The 19,057-nt window shown below is 41.0% G+C and overlaps 1 protein-coding gene across 1 annotated transcript in view; it reads left to right on the plus strand.

Moving 5' to 3' along the window:
* The window catches only part of LOC140740438 (hydrocephalus-inducing protein-like), a 579,330-nt gene that overhangs the window by 163,823 nt on the left and 396,450 nt on the right, over window positions 1-19,057 (plus strand). Inside the window, exons 17-20 of the mRNA XM_073069569.1 lie at window positions 527-654; window positions 5,750-5,944; window positions 9,065-9,214; window positions 9,933-10,172. Coding sequence (XP_072925670.1) covers window positions 527-654; window positions 5,750-5,944; window positions 9,065-9,214; window positions 9,933-10,172 — 713 coding nt within the window. The remainder of the gene's footprint in view (window positions 1-526; window positions 655-5,749; window positions 5,945-9,064; window positions 9,215-9,932; window positions 10,173-19,057) is intronic.

The raw sequence follows: 19,057 nt of genomic DNA on the forward strand, positions 1-19,057 counted from the left end.
TTTTAGGGAGAGAGAGAGCCAGTTCTATGTCGAATACTGGGTGAACGAATAGTCTTTGGGGTACTGCAAATCTGTAACTTGCTGCACACTTGAGTGCTCAGTGGTGGGTGCTGATTTTCTTTTGCTGGTGGGGTGAGAGGGGGATTGTTGCTTGCTGTCGCTTACGCCCAGGAGGGAGGGGAGCTGGGGGGGACTTTTGGGCTCTAGCATTTAACTGTCATTCATTCTTTGGGGCACTCTTCTGTTTTCATGGATGGTCGCAGAGAAAAAGCATTTCAGGTTGAATATTGTATACATTTCTCTGATGTTCAATGTACCTTTGAACTTGTCTTGAGGCATCTACTGTAATATATCATTACAAACTATAGGAATTCATTCAGAATTACTGAGTGACTGGAATACACTCTGTTCAGCCAGGTATAGCTTCCCTTTTGTGGTAGTACTGAGGAAGCGCATCAGTGAGTTACAGGGGAAGCTCAATATTGTTCATTTGAATGTGTTTATTGTGATGTTGTTTGTGTTGCAGGTTTCAGCACTGAGCTACATAGAGTAAAGAATCTGCCCTGCTGTGAAACAGAGACTTTTGAAGTGCGGTTTGACCCCCGGAGTGCAAACCTCGCTACTGGATACGCAAAGGCTTTGATATTAATACAGGTGCATTATAAAAGAAACAATCACTCCTCTTTTTTTCTGACGTTCAGAGACAGATTAAGAGTTTATGTTCTCACAGATATATGGTATAAACAGTGTTGGGACATATAGGATGATGACGTTGTATCTGTCACCCGGTGCGGACATGGCCCAAATGCAGAGTGAGAGACACTGAAGCAGGCCGATATTTCACAGAATTTAATACGAACAGTGTTAAAGGGAAAAGGAAACAATAAACTCTAGGCCAAACAGGACCGTCAGCTAAAACTCTCAAATGGTGAACGAAGCCGACACTGCGGCTGAAAGGAACAACTAAGAATGAAACGAATGCCGCTGGTCTTCACGGTCAGTGACCTGACTGTCCAGTTTCTCCGGCCAGGCGGAATGCAAGCAGAAGGGTGTTGCTGTGGCCATGTCCAAGTCTCAACAAGCACTACGACGACAAGTATGGAGCTAAATACCATCACCATTAAATAATAATTAGCTGACAAGCGCAATTGCCGTATCTACTGCACTGCCGAATCTCCTGTCCCAAGCGACATTGGCACTGTGCATACTTTGTATTGGTTTGTAACTTACTTCCTGCAAAAGTTCTAACTGCAATCTTTCTACAAGAAAATCTCTTGGTTAGGAAATTGGAATTCATTATTTTGGATGCTGGAGGTGAGGAAAATTGAGGGTTGATTGAAAGTGCAGAGGGAATGTAGACGAATAAAGAGAGAAATTAGGAAGGGGAGGGTTTAAATACTGCCATGATGTGAACTGAGCTTTCAAGTCATGTTGAATTTACTGTCATGTGCCAAGTATGGTGAAGCACAGAACAATGAAAAATCTGCAGCAACTTCACTGGCATGTAGGCAGCACACAGAATATAAATCAAACTAGACCATGAGAAAGAAAAAAGAATTTACAAACACAATAGACTAGTATATTAAAAAAACACAATCTGAGATGTGCTGTGGACTGGTCTGTTTGGGCCTATACTACAGTGAGTTGTTTAGCCCACAGATCACATCATGCACAGGCAGTGATCATTATTTCTGCTGTTTCTCTGCATGAAAAGATGTACTGGTAATGGCAGTCGACTGACATTATGCCTATTCCATGTTTCAAAAGTGGCTTTGTAAGCAAGCCTACAAGAAAACTGACTCCAGGGATACTAATCTAAAGATGAAGCAATGCAGATGCAGGGAAGTTGAAATTGCTGGGGATACTCAGCAGGTATGGCTGGGTCTTTGGAGAAAGAGGTGGTGTTAATTTTACAGGTTTTCTAGAGCTGAAAAGGTGAGAAAACAAGGGTATTTTAGGCTGCTGAGAGGGGAAAGGTGGAGAAAGCAGAGGAGACTCCTGCAATATAGTGTGGTCAAAGAACAAATACAGTAGATGCTGTTTAAGAATGGTTAGTGAGTGCTTGTTAATCACAGTGGATCTGTTGAAAAGAGGAGGAAATCAAGTGATGTAACGGGGCTGGAGGGAAAACAAAATATAATGCTGAACACAGCAGTTGCTAAACATTTGAAGAAAATGAAGACCGTAAGACATAGGAGTGGAAGTAGACCATTTAGCACATCAAATGTGCTTTACCATTCCAGCATGCCTGATATATCATCTCAACCCCATTCACCTGCCTTCTCCCAAAAAACCTTTGACACCGTGACTAAACAAGAACCAGTAACCTATGCTTTAAATATACACAATGATTTGGCTTCCACAGGCATCTGTAGCATTACATTTCCCAGATTCACTACCCTCTGGCTGAAAAAATTCCTCCTCATCTCTATTCTAAATGGACATCCTTCTATTCTAAAGCTGTGCCCTCTGGTCCTAGACTCCCCACTATAGGAAGCACCCTGTCCTCACCCACTCTATTGAGGCATTTCAATATTTGATAGCTTTCAATGAGATCTCACTATATTTTCCAGTCAATACAAGCCCAGAGCCATCAAACTCTCCTGGTTTGTAAACATTTTAATTTTCAGAATCATTTTCATAAACCTCCTCTGGACACGCTCCAATACCAGTGCACCTTTTCTGATATATGGGACCCAACGCTGCTCACAATACTCAAAGAGCTGTCTCAGGAAACCCCTCAGCATCACACCTTGCTCTTATATTCCAGTCCTCTCGAAATCAATGTTAAAATTGCATTTGCTTTCCTTACCTCTGATATAACCTTTAAGGGATCTTGCACAAGGACTCATAAGTCTCCTAGCAACTTGATTTCTGAATTTTCCCCATTTAGAAAATAGTCTACATCTTCTTTCTCTGTCTACCAAAGTGCATGATTGTACACTTCCCTACACGCTATTACATCAGCCATTTCTCTGCCCATTCTCCCAATATATCCAAGTCCTTCTGTAGACTCCTTGTTTTAATATATAAAGTAGTCCCAACACCGACTCTTGCTGACCACCACCAGTGACCAGCAGCCAACCACAAACGGCTCTTTATTTCCACTCTTTGCCTCCTGTCAATCAGCTCACTTTCTGTCCGTGCCAGTATTTTTCCTGTAATGCAATTGGTCCTCCTCTTCTCATGTGCAGCACCTTGTCAAAGGCCTTTTGAAAATCTAAGTAGGCAACATCCACTGTCTCTCCTTTGTCTATCCTACCTGCTATTTCCTCAAAGAATTCCATCAGATTTGTCAGGCAAGATTTCCATTAAGGAAACATGCTGATGTTGGCCTATTTTATCATGTGCATCTAAATACTCTGAAATTTCATCCTTAATAATGGACTGCAGCATCTTCCCAATCACTGACGTAAGCTAACTGGTCTGTAATTTCTTTTCTTCTGCATCGCTCCCTTCTTGAAGAGTGCAGTAACATTTGCAATTTTCCATTCTTCTGGAACCATTCCAGAATCTAGAATCCTGAATCTAAAATACAGTATACTCAGCTGGTCAGATATGTCATGAGGAAAGAGAAAATAAATCATGTAGTACTGAAGGTGCGATGATGTTACATCAGAACTATGGAGACACAAGAGACTGCAGATGCTATAATATGCAGCAACAAACAATCTGCTGGTGGAACGCAGCAAGCTGAGCAGCATCGGTGGGGGTAGGGGAGAGTAACTGCTGATATATTGAGTGAAGAACAATCACCAGGACTGAGTGGACAGTGATGTGGAGGGGTGATGCATGGGCCCAGAAATGATGTGGATAATGCAGAGGGAGCCAGCTGAGGGAGGTGAGTGTGGATTTGGGAGATGGAGATAGGTGGCTGATAGGTGGAAGCAGGCAAAGGAGATAAAAGAGGGTCAACTGGAATAAGGGAGTGGGGGGAGAGGGTGATAAGTGGGTATGCAGAAGCTAGTAGTGATAGACTCTGAGAAATAGAAAGAGTGATATGTGATATGGCCTCTTTTCCCTGTCCAGGTGCTGTGTGGTCCACTGAGTTCTTCTCTAGCAGTTTGTGTTTTATGTCAGAACCAACTATTTGAAATTGTTGAACTCGTATCGTATTGGATGCCACATAGTCTTTGAAAGTACCTTTCCCAAAGCTTGTGTTGGGCTTCATTGAACAGTGTAGCACGGCAAGGATAGGAAGGGTAGAGTGGCAGTGGGAGGCAGCCACTGTGCAGGGAGAGACTGAGCTATTTGTTCAGGCTGTTGACTTTACATCAGAACTGAAATGTGACAAAACACGTTGAAGAGAAGGATTCATGTCTTACCAAAATCAAAAAGGGAAATGGAAGCTAGTGAGCAAGGTAAAAAAGACACATGGAAAACCTTTTGGAAGGAACAGGTGGATTCTTCTGGTGAGCATTCCAAGAAGAGAAATGACTGGGAATCTTGGGGCAAGTTTCTCAGCCCCCAGCTCCCCAAAACGTGTCTATCAATGACAAGGCTCCATTCAAGAGTGTGAGTGACCACTCTCCATTTGGCTTGCAGTTCACTCAAGAAACCTGATACCTTACAGGACACAGCGGTTCATTTGATAGACACCCCATCCACAACCACTCACTCACTGCAGCAACTCATCCAGACTCCTCAGACAGCACCTTCCGATCCCACCACCTCTCCCAGCTAGAAGGACAAGGGCTGCAAAAGCACAGAGAGCATACCAGCTGGAAGTTGTTCTCCAAGACACACACCCTCCTGACATGGGAATTTATCACAGTTCCCTCACCATCACTGTGTCAAAACCCTCCCTAACGGCACCGTGGGAATTTATCACCGTTCCCTCACCATCACTGTGTCAAAACCCTCCCTAACGGCACCGTGGGAATTTATCACCGTTCCCTCACCATCACTGTGTCAAAACCCTCCCTAACGGCACCGTGGGAATTTATCACCGTTCCCTCACCATCACTGTGTCAAAACCCTCCCTAACGGCACCGTGGGAATTTATCACCGTTCCCTCACCATCACTGTGTCAAAACCCTCCCTAACGGCACCGTGGGAATTTATCACTGTTCCCTCACCATCACTGTGTCAAAACCCTCCCTAACGGCACTGTGGGAATTTATCACCGGAAAGCCCAGATGTTGAGACTGAAGAATTGGTTCTTCCCTATTGCTGTCAAACTCCTGAAACACTCACCTCCGTCATACTCCTTTCTGAGTGGTGCTGTTCATAACTCTATCTCTCAGAAGCAGAGTTGTCATTTTAGTTTTTCGTTTGCACTACAATCTTGTCACCACGCATATATTGTATTTATTATTTCCATATAAGCCACTCACTTTGTGAGCTGCATGTGAACAAAGAATTTCATTGCCTCCTGGAGTATATATGACAAGAATCTAATCAAATCTAAAATCCAATAGGTAAATTGCTCCGTTTTCCTCAGGAGCAATACGGATTGGGAGAATACACTTAGAAAACAAGAAATCCTAAAGCTTTAGTTCTTTCAGTGTACTTGTGTTGGAACCTTGTTCAGAGAAAATGGCAGTGAAAAAGGGAGAAGGTAGACGGTGTACTGAACTGTTTGATTACATTTCTAATTCTGTGTACTGTGCTATACTATTCTACGTTCTACATTTAAGGTGGGGGGATATGTGGGAGGTAGGGTTTAAGGGTCGGCACAACATTGTGGGCCGAAGGGCCTGTACTGTGCTGTACTATTCTATGTTCTATGTTCTAATTCGTTGTTCAGGTTGTAGGTGGACCAACAGTGAAAGTCATCTTGCAAGCTACAGTGACAGAGCCAGACCTGACTGTCTCCAGTGAGCAACTGGACTTCCACAGCGTGCAGTGTGGGCAGTGTCAAGTTATAACTATTCAACTGTACAATCACCTGCAAGTCCCCTGTGAATGGTCTTTTACTGATACCAGCGTTGTGAAGCAAAAGGTGATAAAATCTCATTTTTCTTTAATTGTGACATTTAATTATCAAGAAGTTTTAACCTTGTGTACAATTCTAAATCTGGGTGTCATAAATATCAGATTATCATAAACCCATTCTGAAATTCAGACACTAATCAAGCTTGTGCAGGTGGTGATAAGTCATTTTCCTGAAATTTTGCATCATTCTATGATTGTATTTCCACCTTATTCTAGGGCAGGTATCTCCAGCATTCAGATCTCAAGCAATGAGGCACTGACAGTTATGTTTTAGGGCAGCGCAGTGCTGCAACTTGTGAAACTTTTAGAGCTCTGGGGCTTGCCTTACATCTTCAGAGACCTGGGTTCCAAACTGACTGCTGCTGTATGCACCTTTCTCCTGTGACCGCATGATGTTTCCTAGGTGTTGTAAAGCTGTGCACGTGGGTGGGTTGTTGCCTGCTGTAAATTGCTGCTATTGTGCAGGTAGGTGGTAAAATTTGGAGGGAACTGATGGGATTGTAGGGCGAATGAAAAGGGTGGTTGATGGTCAGTGCAGACACATTGGGTTGAAGGACCTAAATTAGTGTGAAAGGTTGGCTGATGTACAGATATGTTAGGCTGTTTCCAACCTATATGACCCTGTGACCTCAAGCTGCTGTGTGATTAGAGGAACATGGCTTCAGCGGCCCCATGCTCGACTTCAGTATTCGATGCACCTGCATCATTGAAGGTGGAGGATCTTCGTTGCACTAGCTAGTAAAAACGCACCTCCATTCTCACCTAGATTGTTTAGCACTCTCAGCTGCATGCCAGGTTCACTGTTTATCACATGTAATCCTTCGCCGGGTTGCAGAATCCTTTTTAGGTACCTGTAGTACTGCATAATCATTGTATTCTTCATGAACCAGAGCTAACTTCCAGCTTGTTTCTGTGCAACATGCTCTATAAATCTCTAATGGTCCATGGAGGGTAGCTGGGAACAGGCAGAATAACAGCTTGGCACAGGTCCGTTTCTGTGTGACTCTACGACTCTATTAGGAGAGGGAAGGTTAGTCAGGCACAGAAGAGGTCACTCATAGACCATGCAATTTAGATAAAATGCTGGTAGAACACAGCAGGCCAGGCAGCATCTGCAGATTTCCTTGTGTTTGCCATGCAATTTAGTTCCAGTTTGTATTTGTAATTGGGTTAAAGGCGACCATATCTCAAATAATGGTGAGATTTGCAGTACAGGAAGGAGATAACAAACTTAGTGATGTGGTGTCATATCAACAACCTTTCTCTCAATGTCATCAAAACAAAAGTACTGGCCATTTCCTTCAGAAAGGAAGACAGTGCACATGTCCCTGTCACATCAGTGCTGTTGAGAATGAGAGGGTGACAGTGTCAAGATCCTAGGCATGAACATCACCAAGAGCCCGTCTGGGTCCGACCACATTTCTGTCATGGCCAAGAAAACCCGCCAACACCTCTATTTCCTCAGGAGGCTAAAGAGATTTGGCATGTTCCCATTGACCCTTACCAATTTTTATAGGATCTTATCTGGATGCATAATAGCTTAGCATGGCAACTGTTCAGCACAGCCCACAAAGAACCACATAGACACAAATCAGCTCAGTCTCCTGTCCCCGAACTCTGTCTGTACTCCTCACTGTCTTGGTGCAGCATAATGAAAGACCTCAGTCACTGTGGACATACTCTCTTCTTTCTTCTTCGGGCAGAAGATACTAAACCTGAAAATGCACATCTCCAGGCTCAAGGACAGTTTATTCCCACAGAGATACTGGTGATGACAAGGTCAAGTAGATGAGTTCCTCACGTTAGTTCACTTACTACCTGCCACACATTCTGTCTGGGGAGTTCAGCCTTCAGGATTGAGAAAGCTTGGTTAGAAGTGTAGTTACAGGTCTACCCTTGGCAAGGGAGCCAGATTTTCTGACCTTGCTATCTTTCCTGCTTCTTCGGAGTATTGCTTACATGATTCATCACTTGCAGGATAATCAGCAACTCTCATCAGTTGTGTCTGTACTTCTGGTGGAAAAGGATGTACAAGGATTGTGATGGAGCAGTCGGGGCTTTGGATAAATGTATGAATATTTTAGTAGCATTGTATTAAGCAATTGGTTGCTTAGACAGTGAGACAGCTCTCTGATTTAAGCATATCACCAGATGATTATGAGAAGGTTTTTGTGGTTAGTTTTTGTGAATAGTTCATTCTATTGCAATCCTGTTGTGATTTAATGTAGCAGTTTTTGAAAGCTCAGTGACTGGCTATATCATTCCACATCATCGTAAGGTCAGCCACATTGATGTAGGCCTGGAGTCACGTGGAGGAGAGTGGGGTTAAGGCAGGTGATTTTATTCCCAGAAGGAAATTAGTGATGAGATTGAATTGGCAATCCAATGGTTTCATTGCCATCACTAAAGAAGCAAATTATATTTTTTTAAAAAGGAATCCAGCTTTTTTAATTAACTGAATTTAAGCTCCCCACCTGCCATGGTAAGATTGGAACTTATGTCCTCTTATGTTAGTCCAAGTCTTAAAATGTTATTTATTCATTCAAGGGTATGAGCTTCACAGCTGAGCCAGTGGTTTAATATTGAGATACCTTCTTGAACTGCTGCAGTCCTTGAGGTGTGGGTGTACCTACGGCACTCTTAGGGAGGAAGTTCCAGGGTTTTGACCTAGTGATGTTGTAGAAACAGTGATACTGAATATTTCCAAGTCAGGATGGTGTGGCTTAGAAAGCAACTTCCAGCTGGTGATACTGAATTGTTCTACTGTGACACCCCCCAGGTCATACTCCCTTCTCACTGCAGCCATCAGGCACCCCCTCAACCATCAGGCTCTTGAACCAAGGGGGATAACTTCACTCAATTTCACTTGTCTCATCGCTCAAATGATCCCACAACCTAAGGACTCACTTTCAAAGATACTTCATCTCATATTCTCAATATTCATTGTCTATTTATTTATTATTTTTATTATTTCTTTCTTTTTGTATTGGCACAGTTTGTTGTCATTTGTACACTGGTTGAAGCTCAAGTTGGTGACATGTATGTAATTTGATAATTAATTTACTTTGAACTTTATTGATTTGCAAGTCACATCATAATACTGCTTTACGGTTTTTGATTTAAACAGCTTGATAAGCATGTTCCCCTGTACTTGCGATCCAAACGACTGAAAGAGTTAAAGCCGCCATCCTACGTGTTTGTCATGCTGCCTCCTTGCGGTGTGATCAATGCTGGTGAGAGAGTCAATGTGCAAGTGACATTCACACCTACAGAGGAGGTGAGTTTCTCAAGGAAGGGAAGAATCATGTACCAGCTATCATTTCTGATCATGAAGAGAGATGAGTACTTAAAGACTCTGTGTACTTAAGGGCCTGTTTCTGTTCTGTATTTTTCTTGACTCTATAAACCATTTAGTGCTCAAGCTCTGATTGTCCTAAATATTCAGGGCAGAAACAGGCCAGGAGGAATCTATCTAGTGAGCTATATGGGAAATATGGATGGTGAGAAGCATTCTACTGGATTGTTCAACTACGACACACCTTTTTTTACATGGTCATTCTGCATTTGAGGTCTTTGGCTTGTTTTGATCGAATAGCTCTTCCTTTTTGTCCTGGTTCACTACATTTTGCCTGTGGTATCACTAATTCATTCTGAAAATAACTACTGACATTGCTCCCAACACCCTTCTAAGCAGTGGATATCAGCTCATAATCACTCATAATGCACAAAATGTTCTTTTTAGATACTTTTGCCAAAAATCTTAGACCTGTCTATTCTGGTTTATAAATCTTCAGCTATTGGAAGCTGTATTTCCCAAAATCTTCTTTAAAAGCCATTTTATGTCTTAAACATTTTGTTTCCGTTACACAGAGTGTCATATTTTATTTTTACACCAGTGTGATTATGAACAGTCTTTTTTTAATGCCAGTGCAGCTAATTATCCCTGATGATAGCAACATCAGATTTGATCAAGACTGTTTTTTCTGAATTAACAGAAACTTTATAACCATCGATTGGTGTTGAACTTGGCACAGAGCAGTAACCGGGTGCTGGTCATGGCCCGCGGTCAAGGGCTGGAACCTCGCCTAGACTTTTCTACCACTGTGCTGGAACTGGGCCCAATTTTACCATACGGTGCAGAAGCTGAGAGGACGGTGATCGTGAAGAATCCCTGTAGCTTCCCGATTGAATTCTATTCTGTGGAATTTGATGAGAGGTACCTGGAGGAAGAAAAGGTCTGTGGAGATATTTGTCAAGTTCATAATTGCTCAGAGGCAAATCTGTAGATTTTCTATGCTCAGGTGTTACACTGGCAGAATGAATTGCCCGTCATTTATAGAGTCAGCCTAATTTTCATTCCATCACATTCACCACTCAACCCCAACTCCAAGCACCAATCTGAGCAAACTCATAAATTCCCAGGCTCAACCAGACCCTTAGCCTCAGATTCAACCAGAATCGAAAATTGTGACCCCCAGCCCATCCATGACTCTCACTCTGCATTGTCTGACATCTACTCATATTCTCCAGTAATCAAAGGTGATTTTTCTCTATCTTGGCACAGAAATGTTGGGTTTGCTGAGGCTAGTTGGTTTAGCACACTTTTCTTTGCAACACTCGACAACCCATTTCAATATCATGGCACTGTTTAGTATCTTCTTAAGATCAAATTTTTTCTTTACTTGTCTGGTATTGTTTTTACATAGTGGAGATGAAATGTAATAGAATTGTAACTGTTAAAGCAAGCTTGGGAACAAAAGAAAATGGATGAGGGGTAATTTTATTGAAACGTATAAGATTGGTAGGAGTCATTACAGGATAAATGTTGAGAATAAAGGCAATACACAGAAAAAAAAATGCTCAGCCCCTCCTCAGCCCCACTCCCTGCCCTACTGCCCGTAACCTTTGATGCTATGTCCAATTAAGAACCTATCAAGCTCTATCTTAAATACACCCAACGACCTTGCCTCCACAGGTGCCTGTGGTAATAAATTCCACAAACTCACCACCCTCCGGTGAAAGAAATTTCTTCACATCACTGTTTTAAATGGACACCACTCTAATCTGAGGCTGTGCCTTCTTGCTGTAGACCCTCCAAGCATGGGAAACATCCTTACATTTACTCCATCTAGGCCTTTCAACATTTGAAAGGTTTCAATGAGATCTCCATTCATTCTTCTGAATTCCAGCAAGTACAGACCCAGATCTATCAAAAGTTCCTCGTATGATAACCCTTTCTTCTTTTTTTTTGTAATTTATTTTTTATTGAAGTTCATCAAACAAACATTTCCATAAGATGTATTTCAGACATTGTACATATATATCATATAATCATATATATCACAAATATCCACAAAGTATTTATCTGAGGTATACACTTATAGAAAAGAGTGGAAAGAAAAACAAGCAAAAGGAAGGAACTATGTACAAGTACAGAGTGATCTTTTTTTTTACAACAGATTCATTGATTTGTGAGAATAAAATCAGGCCTATGAGGCATTATGTAGTTAAACCATTTATCCCAGTATGAATCAAATTGTTCCAGCTTATGATTAACAGATGCTGTTACCTTCTCCATTTTGTAAATGTCCATTGTAATTTCCATCCATGTATTTAAAGTTGGGCTCTCCTGTGATAACCATTTCCTAGTAAGAGTCTTTTTACCAGCCACCAACAGTATATTCATTAAATATTTATCTCTTTTCAACCATTCTTGAGGTATATATCCAAAATATATGGTCTTACTCTTCAAGGGTATTTCACATTTAAAGATGTCTTGTAGGGCATTGTGTATCCCCCTCCAATAGTTTTTGATAACAGGGCAGTCCCAAAAAACATGATAATGATTTACATTTTGATTTCCACAATTTCTCCAGCAAACAGGGAGGTTACTATCATAATGGGATTTCTGAGAGCGTGTAATAAAATATCTTATCAAGTTTTTCCATCCAAACTCCCTCCATTTCTGTGAATTGGTACACTGTCATTGATATCTCCATATTATTGTCCATTCTTCCTCAGATATAATTATTCCTCCTTCCTTCTCCCATTTTGTTTTAATGTATGAAGTCGAATGTGTTTTAAGATTTGAGAACCCCTTATACACGCTTGAAATGAATCTACTACCATTATCTGAATTATATGCTTTTAAAGAGCTCTATCAAGCATGTATTTACCTTGGTTACATTTTTAAGTGTCTTATTAACATATTGTTGCATCTGTAAATACCGATAAAAATCTTGTTTTTCTAATAAGTGTTTCTCTTTAAGCATTTCAAAACTGAACAGTGTTCCTTCTTTCATTATGTTGCAAAGAACTGTTATTCCTTTAGCTGTCCAGTCCTTAAATCTAGCATCCAATTTATTTGGTGTAAAATCCGAGTCATATGCACACCATTTAAGAATTGCAGTATCTCCCTCTAGATTATATTCTTTTATAGTGGTTTTCCTTATTTTAAGAGTCAATTCACCCATGGGTTATCAATAGTATTTATGTACCTTTGCAGGTTGTTATCAGCCAAAATTGCCTGGATGGGGATGGGAAGTACCCGCTCCTCAATGTTTTTCCATTGAGCATCATATGATGGGTTGCACCAACACATCACAGCTCTCAACTGTGCTGCAAAATAATAATCTCTAAGAGAAGGCAAGCCCCACCCCCCCTTTTCCTTTGCTAATTGCAAAGTTTTGAGACGAACTCTAGGCCGTTTACCCTGCCAAATATACCTTGATAGCATCTTGTTCCATTCATTGAATTGATTTTGATTAATCTCTATTGGTAGGGGTCTGAAAGAGATATAACAGTCTGGGCAGTATATTCATTTTAATAGATTCAATCCTTGAACTGAGACTGAAAAAAGGAATCAGGTTCCATCTTGCCACATCTTCCTTAATTTTTTTATATAAAGGATGATAATTACATTCTGATAATTTTGCCAAATCTTTTGGCAAAATGATGCCCAAATATTTGAAAGACTCTGTGTGCCGTGCCCAGGGGTATCGACTTTCAATTTCTCTTGGTGGGCTATTGTAATATGAAAGTAATTGGGTTTTATCTATGTTGATCTTGTATCCTGATAATTGATCATATTGTTCAAAGGATTGCATCAAATTAGGTATGTTGGTTGCCCTAGATAGATCAAAATGTCATCCGCGTAACAAGCCAATTTATGCTCTGTCCCTGTAATAGTAATTCCCCTGTTATCTTCATTTTGTCTGATGTATTGAGCTAATGGTTCCAGATATAGCGTGAAGAGTAGTGGTGACCATGCACAACCCTGTCTCGTGCCCCTTTCTAGGGTAAGACTATTTGATAAATATCCATTGATTTTAATCCTAGCAGTAGGATTGTCATATAGTGTCTGTATAGTTTTAATAATTGTGTCTTGGAAACCAAATCTATGTAAAACTCCATAAAGAAAATTCCAATTAACCAAATCAAATGCTTTTTCAGCGTCTACGCTTATCACTATTGCTTCGATTTTATTTTTTTGTATATGATCCATAATGTGAAGTGTCCTTCGTATATTGTCTTGAGTCTGGCATTGTTGTATAAAACCTGTCTGATCATTACGTTGTTCAGTATGGGTAGAAACTCCTCTAATTGTTTGGCCATGATGGAGGTAAATAATCTATAATCTACATTAAGAACGGATATTGGTCTAAATGACCCGCATTCCATTTCATCCTTGCCTTCTTTCAGTATAGCTGAGATTATCACTTCCTTCCAACTGGGTGGCATTTATGCCTTTTTTAGAGCCCAGTTCAGTGTGGGGAGTAAAACAGGAATTAACTCATTTTTAAATTCTTTGTACCACTCTGCCATATACCCATCTGATCCTGGTGACTTGCTTAATTTAAACCTACTAATTGCAGCTTTTAATTCAACTTCAGTTTTGTCAGCAGTCATCCTTCTATTTTGTTCTTCGCTTAAAGTGGGTAACTCTAGAGAATTCAAGAAGGTGTCAATTTGGGTTATGCTTCCTCCTGGAACTTTGGAATATAGCATTTTGTAAAACACTTCAAAAGCTTCTTGAATTTCACTTAGCTTACTTTTTATCATTTTCATTCTTGGGTCCCTAATTCTATGAATTGTATTTTCTGCTATCTTCTTTTTCAGTTTCCACGCCAGTATTTTCATAGATTTCGATCCACTTTCATAATGTCTCTGTTTCAGAAACATTATGTTTTTCCTGATTTCTTGCATAGCCGAATTATTTATTTCATTCCTAATTCTTTTAATTTCCCCTAATGTATCCTGTGCCAAATTCAATTTGTGTTTTTTCTCTAGTTCCTTCAATCTATTTTGTAATTCCTCTAATGTTTTATTCCTTATTTTTTTCTTATATGAAGATATCACTATAATTTTCCCTCTTAAGACAGCCTTCAGTGTATCCCATAAAATGGGAGGTGAAACCTCTCCGTTATCATTAAATTCTAAGTAGAGACCAATTTTTAAAAATATTTGTTCCTTAAAGTACGGATAATTGAGTAGACGAATTTAGTTTCCAAATAGTATTCTTTGGTTGTAGGTCAAAATCAACAGATAATATATAGGTGCATGGTCACTTACATCTATTGTTCCAATTCCACAGGTGTTTATTTTTTCTTTTCCAAATGTTATGAAATAGTCTGTTCTTGTATATACAGAATGTGGAGCAGAATAATGAGTGTAATCCCTTCTGTCAGGGAAAAGGTCCCTCCATATATTAATTAAACCAACATCCTCAAAAAGTGTATTAACTTTCTTATGTAAATATTTTGTTTCATAGGTTTTTCTATTGGAAGAGTCTAAGTTTGGTTGTAATTGTAAATTACCATAACATCAGTAATTTTCTGAAAGAAACCAATACCACTTCCCGGGTGTGCATATATATTCAATAGAGTAACTGAATTGCCGTCTATATTCCCCCTTACCAGAATATATCTGCCTTCTTTATCTCCCATTTCGAATATTTTTTTCAAAATTTATCTTACTTGAGATAAGAATAGCAACTCCTCTCCTATGTCCTGATTTATATGAGGAGAAAAACAGATTAGTGAAGTCCATTCTCTTTAGTTTTTTATGCTCATTATCACTTAAATGAGTTTCCTGTAAATATACTACATGGGCTTGTTCTTTTTTCATTTTGGATAAAATTCTTTTACATTTGATTGTGTATGATAACCCTTTCATTCCCGGAATCATCCTTGTGGATCTCCTCTGAAGCCTCTCCAATGTCAGCACATCTTTTCTTAGATGAGGAGCCCAAAGCTGTTCACAATACTCAAGGTGAGGCTTCACCAGTGCCTTATAAAGCCTCAGCATCATATCCCTGTTGTTGTATTCTTGACCTCTTGAAATGAATGCTAACATGGCATTTGCCTTCCTCACCACCGACTCAACCTGCAAGTTAACCTTTAGGGTGTTCTGCACAAGGACTCCCAAGTCCCTTTGTATCTCAGATTCCTGGATTTTCACTGTTTAGAAAATAGTCTGCACATTTATCTCTACTTAGTGCGTGACCATGCATTTGCCCACATTGTATTTCATTTGCCCTCTCTTGCCCATTCTCCTAATCTAAGTCCTTCCTCTGCTAACCTGTTTCAACACTACCTGCCCCTCCACCAAACCAATCTTTGTATCACCTGCAAACTTGGCGACAAAGCCATGTACTCCATCATCCAAATCATTGATAACAGCATAAAAAGGAGTCCCAACACCAACCCCTGCGGAACACCACCAGTCTCTGGCAGCCAACCAGATAAAGATCCTTTTATTCCCACTTGCTGCCTCCTGCTTATCAGCTAATGCTCTAACCATGCCAGTAACTTTCCTGTAATTTCATGGACTCTTAACTTGGTAAGCAGCCTCATGTGTGGCATCATCCACTGCATCCCCTTTATCTATCCTACTTGTAATCTCCTCAAAGAATTCTAACAGGTTTATCAGGCAAGATTTTCCCTTAAGGAAACCATGGTTGTAATTGGGAGCTGAATGTCCAAGGTTACACATTGTATCAGAGGCTGAGGGGGTGGAGTGGCTTTTCTGGTAAAGAATGGCATCAAATCAGTAGAAAGATGTGACATTGGATTGGAAGATGTTGAATCCTTGTGGGTTGAGTTATGAACCTACAAGGGTAAAAGGACACTGATGGCAGCTATATACACTTTGTCCTGTGTTACCAAGTACTCTATCACCTCATCCTTATCAATTAACGCCAACGTCTTCTCAACCACTGAGTTAGGCTAACTGGTCTATAATTTCCTTTCTGCTGCCTTCTTCCTTTCTTCAAGAGTAGAGTAACATTTACAATTTTCCTGTTCTTCAGAACCATGCCAGAGTCCAATGATTCTTGAAAGATCATTACTAATACCACCACAGTCTCTAACGCTAACTCTTTCAGAACCCTGGGGTGCAGTTCAGCTGGTCTGGGTGACTTGTGTACCCTTAGGTCTGTCAGCTTTTGGAGCACCTTCTCTCTTGAAATAGTAACTGCAGTCACTTCTCTTACCTCACATCCTTCAACAACTGGTACTCTGCTAGTGTCTTCCACAATGAAGGCTGATGTAAAATACTCATTTAGTTTATCTGCCATCACCTTGTCCCCCGTTATTATTTACTCAGCCTCATTTTCTAGCAGTTCTATATCCACTCTTATCTCTCTTTCATTTTTTATATACTTGAAAAAGCTTTTACTATCCACTTTGATATTATTTGCTAGCTTGCTTTTATATTTCATCTTTCATCTTTCTCTCTTAATGATTCCTTTAGTTGCTCTTTATAGAGTTTTAAAAGCTTTCCGATCTCTGTCTTCCCACTAAGTTTTGCATTGTTGTATGCCTTCTCTTTTGCTTTTATATTAGATCTGACTTCCCTTGTCAGCAAAGGTTGCGCTATTTTGCCATTTGAGTGTTTCTTTGTTTTTGGAATTTGCCTATCCTGCACCTTCCTCATTTTTCCCCAGAAACTCACACTGTTGCTGCTCTGCTGTCATCCCTGCCAGCAGTTCCTTCCAATTTACCTTTGGCCAGCTCCTCTCTCATACCTCTGTAAACTTCTTTACTCCACTGAAATACTGCAATGTCAGACTTTACTTTCTCCCTATCAAAGTTCAAGTTGAATTCACTCATGTTGTGATTACTGCCTCCTAAGGGTTCTTTTACCTTAAGCTCCGTAATCAATCCAGTTCATTACATAACACCCAATAGAGTATAGGCGATCCCTTAGTGGGCTCAATGACAAACTGTTCTAAAGTCATCTCGCAGGCATTCACTGTCCTGAGATCCATTTCCAAACTGATTTCCCAATGGACCTGCATGTTCAAATCTCCCATGGCTATCATAACATTGCCTTTGACACGCCTTTTCTATTTTCAGTTGTAATTTGTGGTCCACATCCCAGCTACTGTTAGGAGGGCAAAGTGTATATAGCTGCCATCAGTGTCCTTTTACCCTTGTAGGTTCATAACTCAACCCACAAGGATTCAACATCTTCCAATCCAATGTCACATCTTTCTACTGATTTGATGCCATTCTTTACCAGAAAAGCCACTCCACCCCCTCAGCCTCTGATACAATGTGTAACCTTGGACATTCAGCTCCCAATTACAACCATCCTTCAGCCACGATTCAGTGATGACCACAACATCATACCTAGTGATCTGTAATAGTGCAACAAGATCATCCACCTTATTTCTTATACTCAGTGCACTGAGATTTAGCACTTTGAGTGATGCATTTGCTACCCTTTTTGATTCTACAACCCTAATGCATTGATACTCACCCTGCTGGCTGCAATTGTGTTCTATCATCTGCCTGCCCTTCCTGACGGTCTGACTGCATGCTACCTTTGCTTTTACACTATCTGTCCTATCCTGAGTCCCTTCACTCTGGTTCCCAATCCCCTGCCAAATTAGTTTAAACCTTCTCCAACAGTTCTCACAAACCTGCCGGCGATAATATTGGTTCCCCTCAGGTTCAGGTGCAACCATCATTTTTGAGTAGATCATTGCTCCCCAGAAGAGATTCCAATGATCCAAAAACCTGAAGCCCTGTCCCCTACACCAGCTTCTGAGCCACTCATTAATTTGCCAGATCATCCTGTTTCTACCCTCACTGATGCGTGCCACACACAGCAATCCAGAAATTACTACATGGGAGGTCCTGCTTCTCAGCTTTCTACCCAGCTCTTGAAATTCTCTTTCAAGGACCTGCTGCTTTTCCATTGGTACCAATATGGACCAAGACTTCTGGCTGTTCTCCCTCTACAAAATGTTGTGGACGCAATCTGGGATGTCCCTGCCCCTTGCACCTGGGACGCAACCTACCATTCGGGTGTCCCATTAATGTCCACCAAATCTCCTGCCTGTTGCCCTGACTGTTAAGTCCCCTAACTCTATTATTCCCTCTACTCTCTCTTTCCCTTCTGCACCACAGACCGATGCTCAGTGCCAATAACCCGGCCTCCATGGCATTCCCCTGGGAGGTCATTCCTCACAACAGTATCCAAAGCGGTATACTTATTATTGAAGGGAAAGGGATGATGTAATTCGCAGGTAAGAAGAAATGGAGAATAGGGGAAGGAGGTGGGGGAATTTTTTTTTACTGTAAGGAGATATCAATATTCATGCTATCGTGTTGGAAGCTATCCATGGGAATCGGATTTAACATGTCTGGCCACTGGGAAGTTCCGCTTGTGGTGGATGGAGTGGAAGTGCTCAACGCAGTGGTCCCCAGTATTACAATGGGTTTCACTAATGTAGAAGAGGCTACATCAGGAGCATCAGACACATTAGACAACCCCAGCAGATTCACGGGTGAAGTGTTGCCTCACCTGGAAGATCTGTTCAGGGCTCTGAATGGAGGTGAGGGAGGAGCTGTATGGGCAGGTGTAGCACTTAGGCAGCTTGCAGGGATAACTGCCAGGTGGGAAGGGATGGATGGACAAGGGAATTGTGCAGGGAGTGATCCCTGCAGGAAGCAAAGGGGTGGGTGGTGAGGTAAAGATATGTTTAGTGGTACAATCTCTTTGGAAATGGCAGAAGTTGCGGAGGATGATACATTGGATGTGGAGAACATTGGGGAGGTAGGTAAGGGCAAGAGGAACTCATCACTGTTAAGGCAGTGGGATGATGAGGTGA

This window comes from Hemitrygon akajei, chromosome 17, assembly GCF_048418815.1.
Source record: "Hemitrygon akajei chromosome 17, sHemAka1.3, whole genome shotgun sequence".
In the NCBI taxonomy this organism is placed as follows: Eukaryota; Metazoa; Chordata; class Chondrichthyes; order Myliobatiformes; family Dasyatidae; genus Hemitrygon; species Hemitrygon akajei.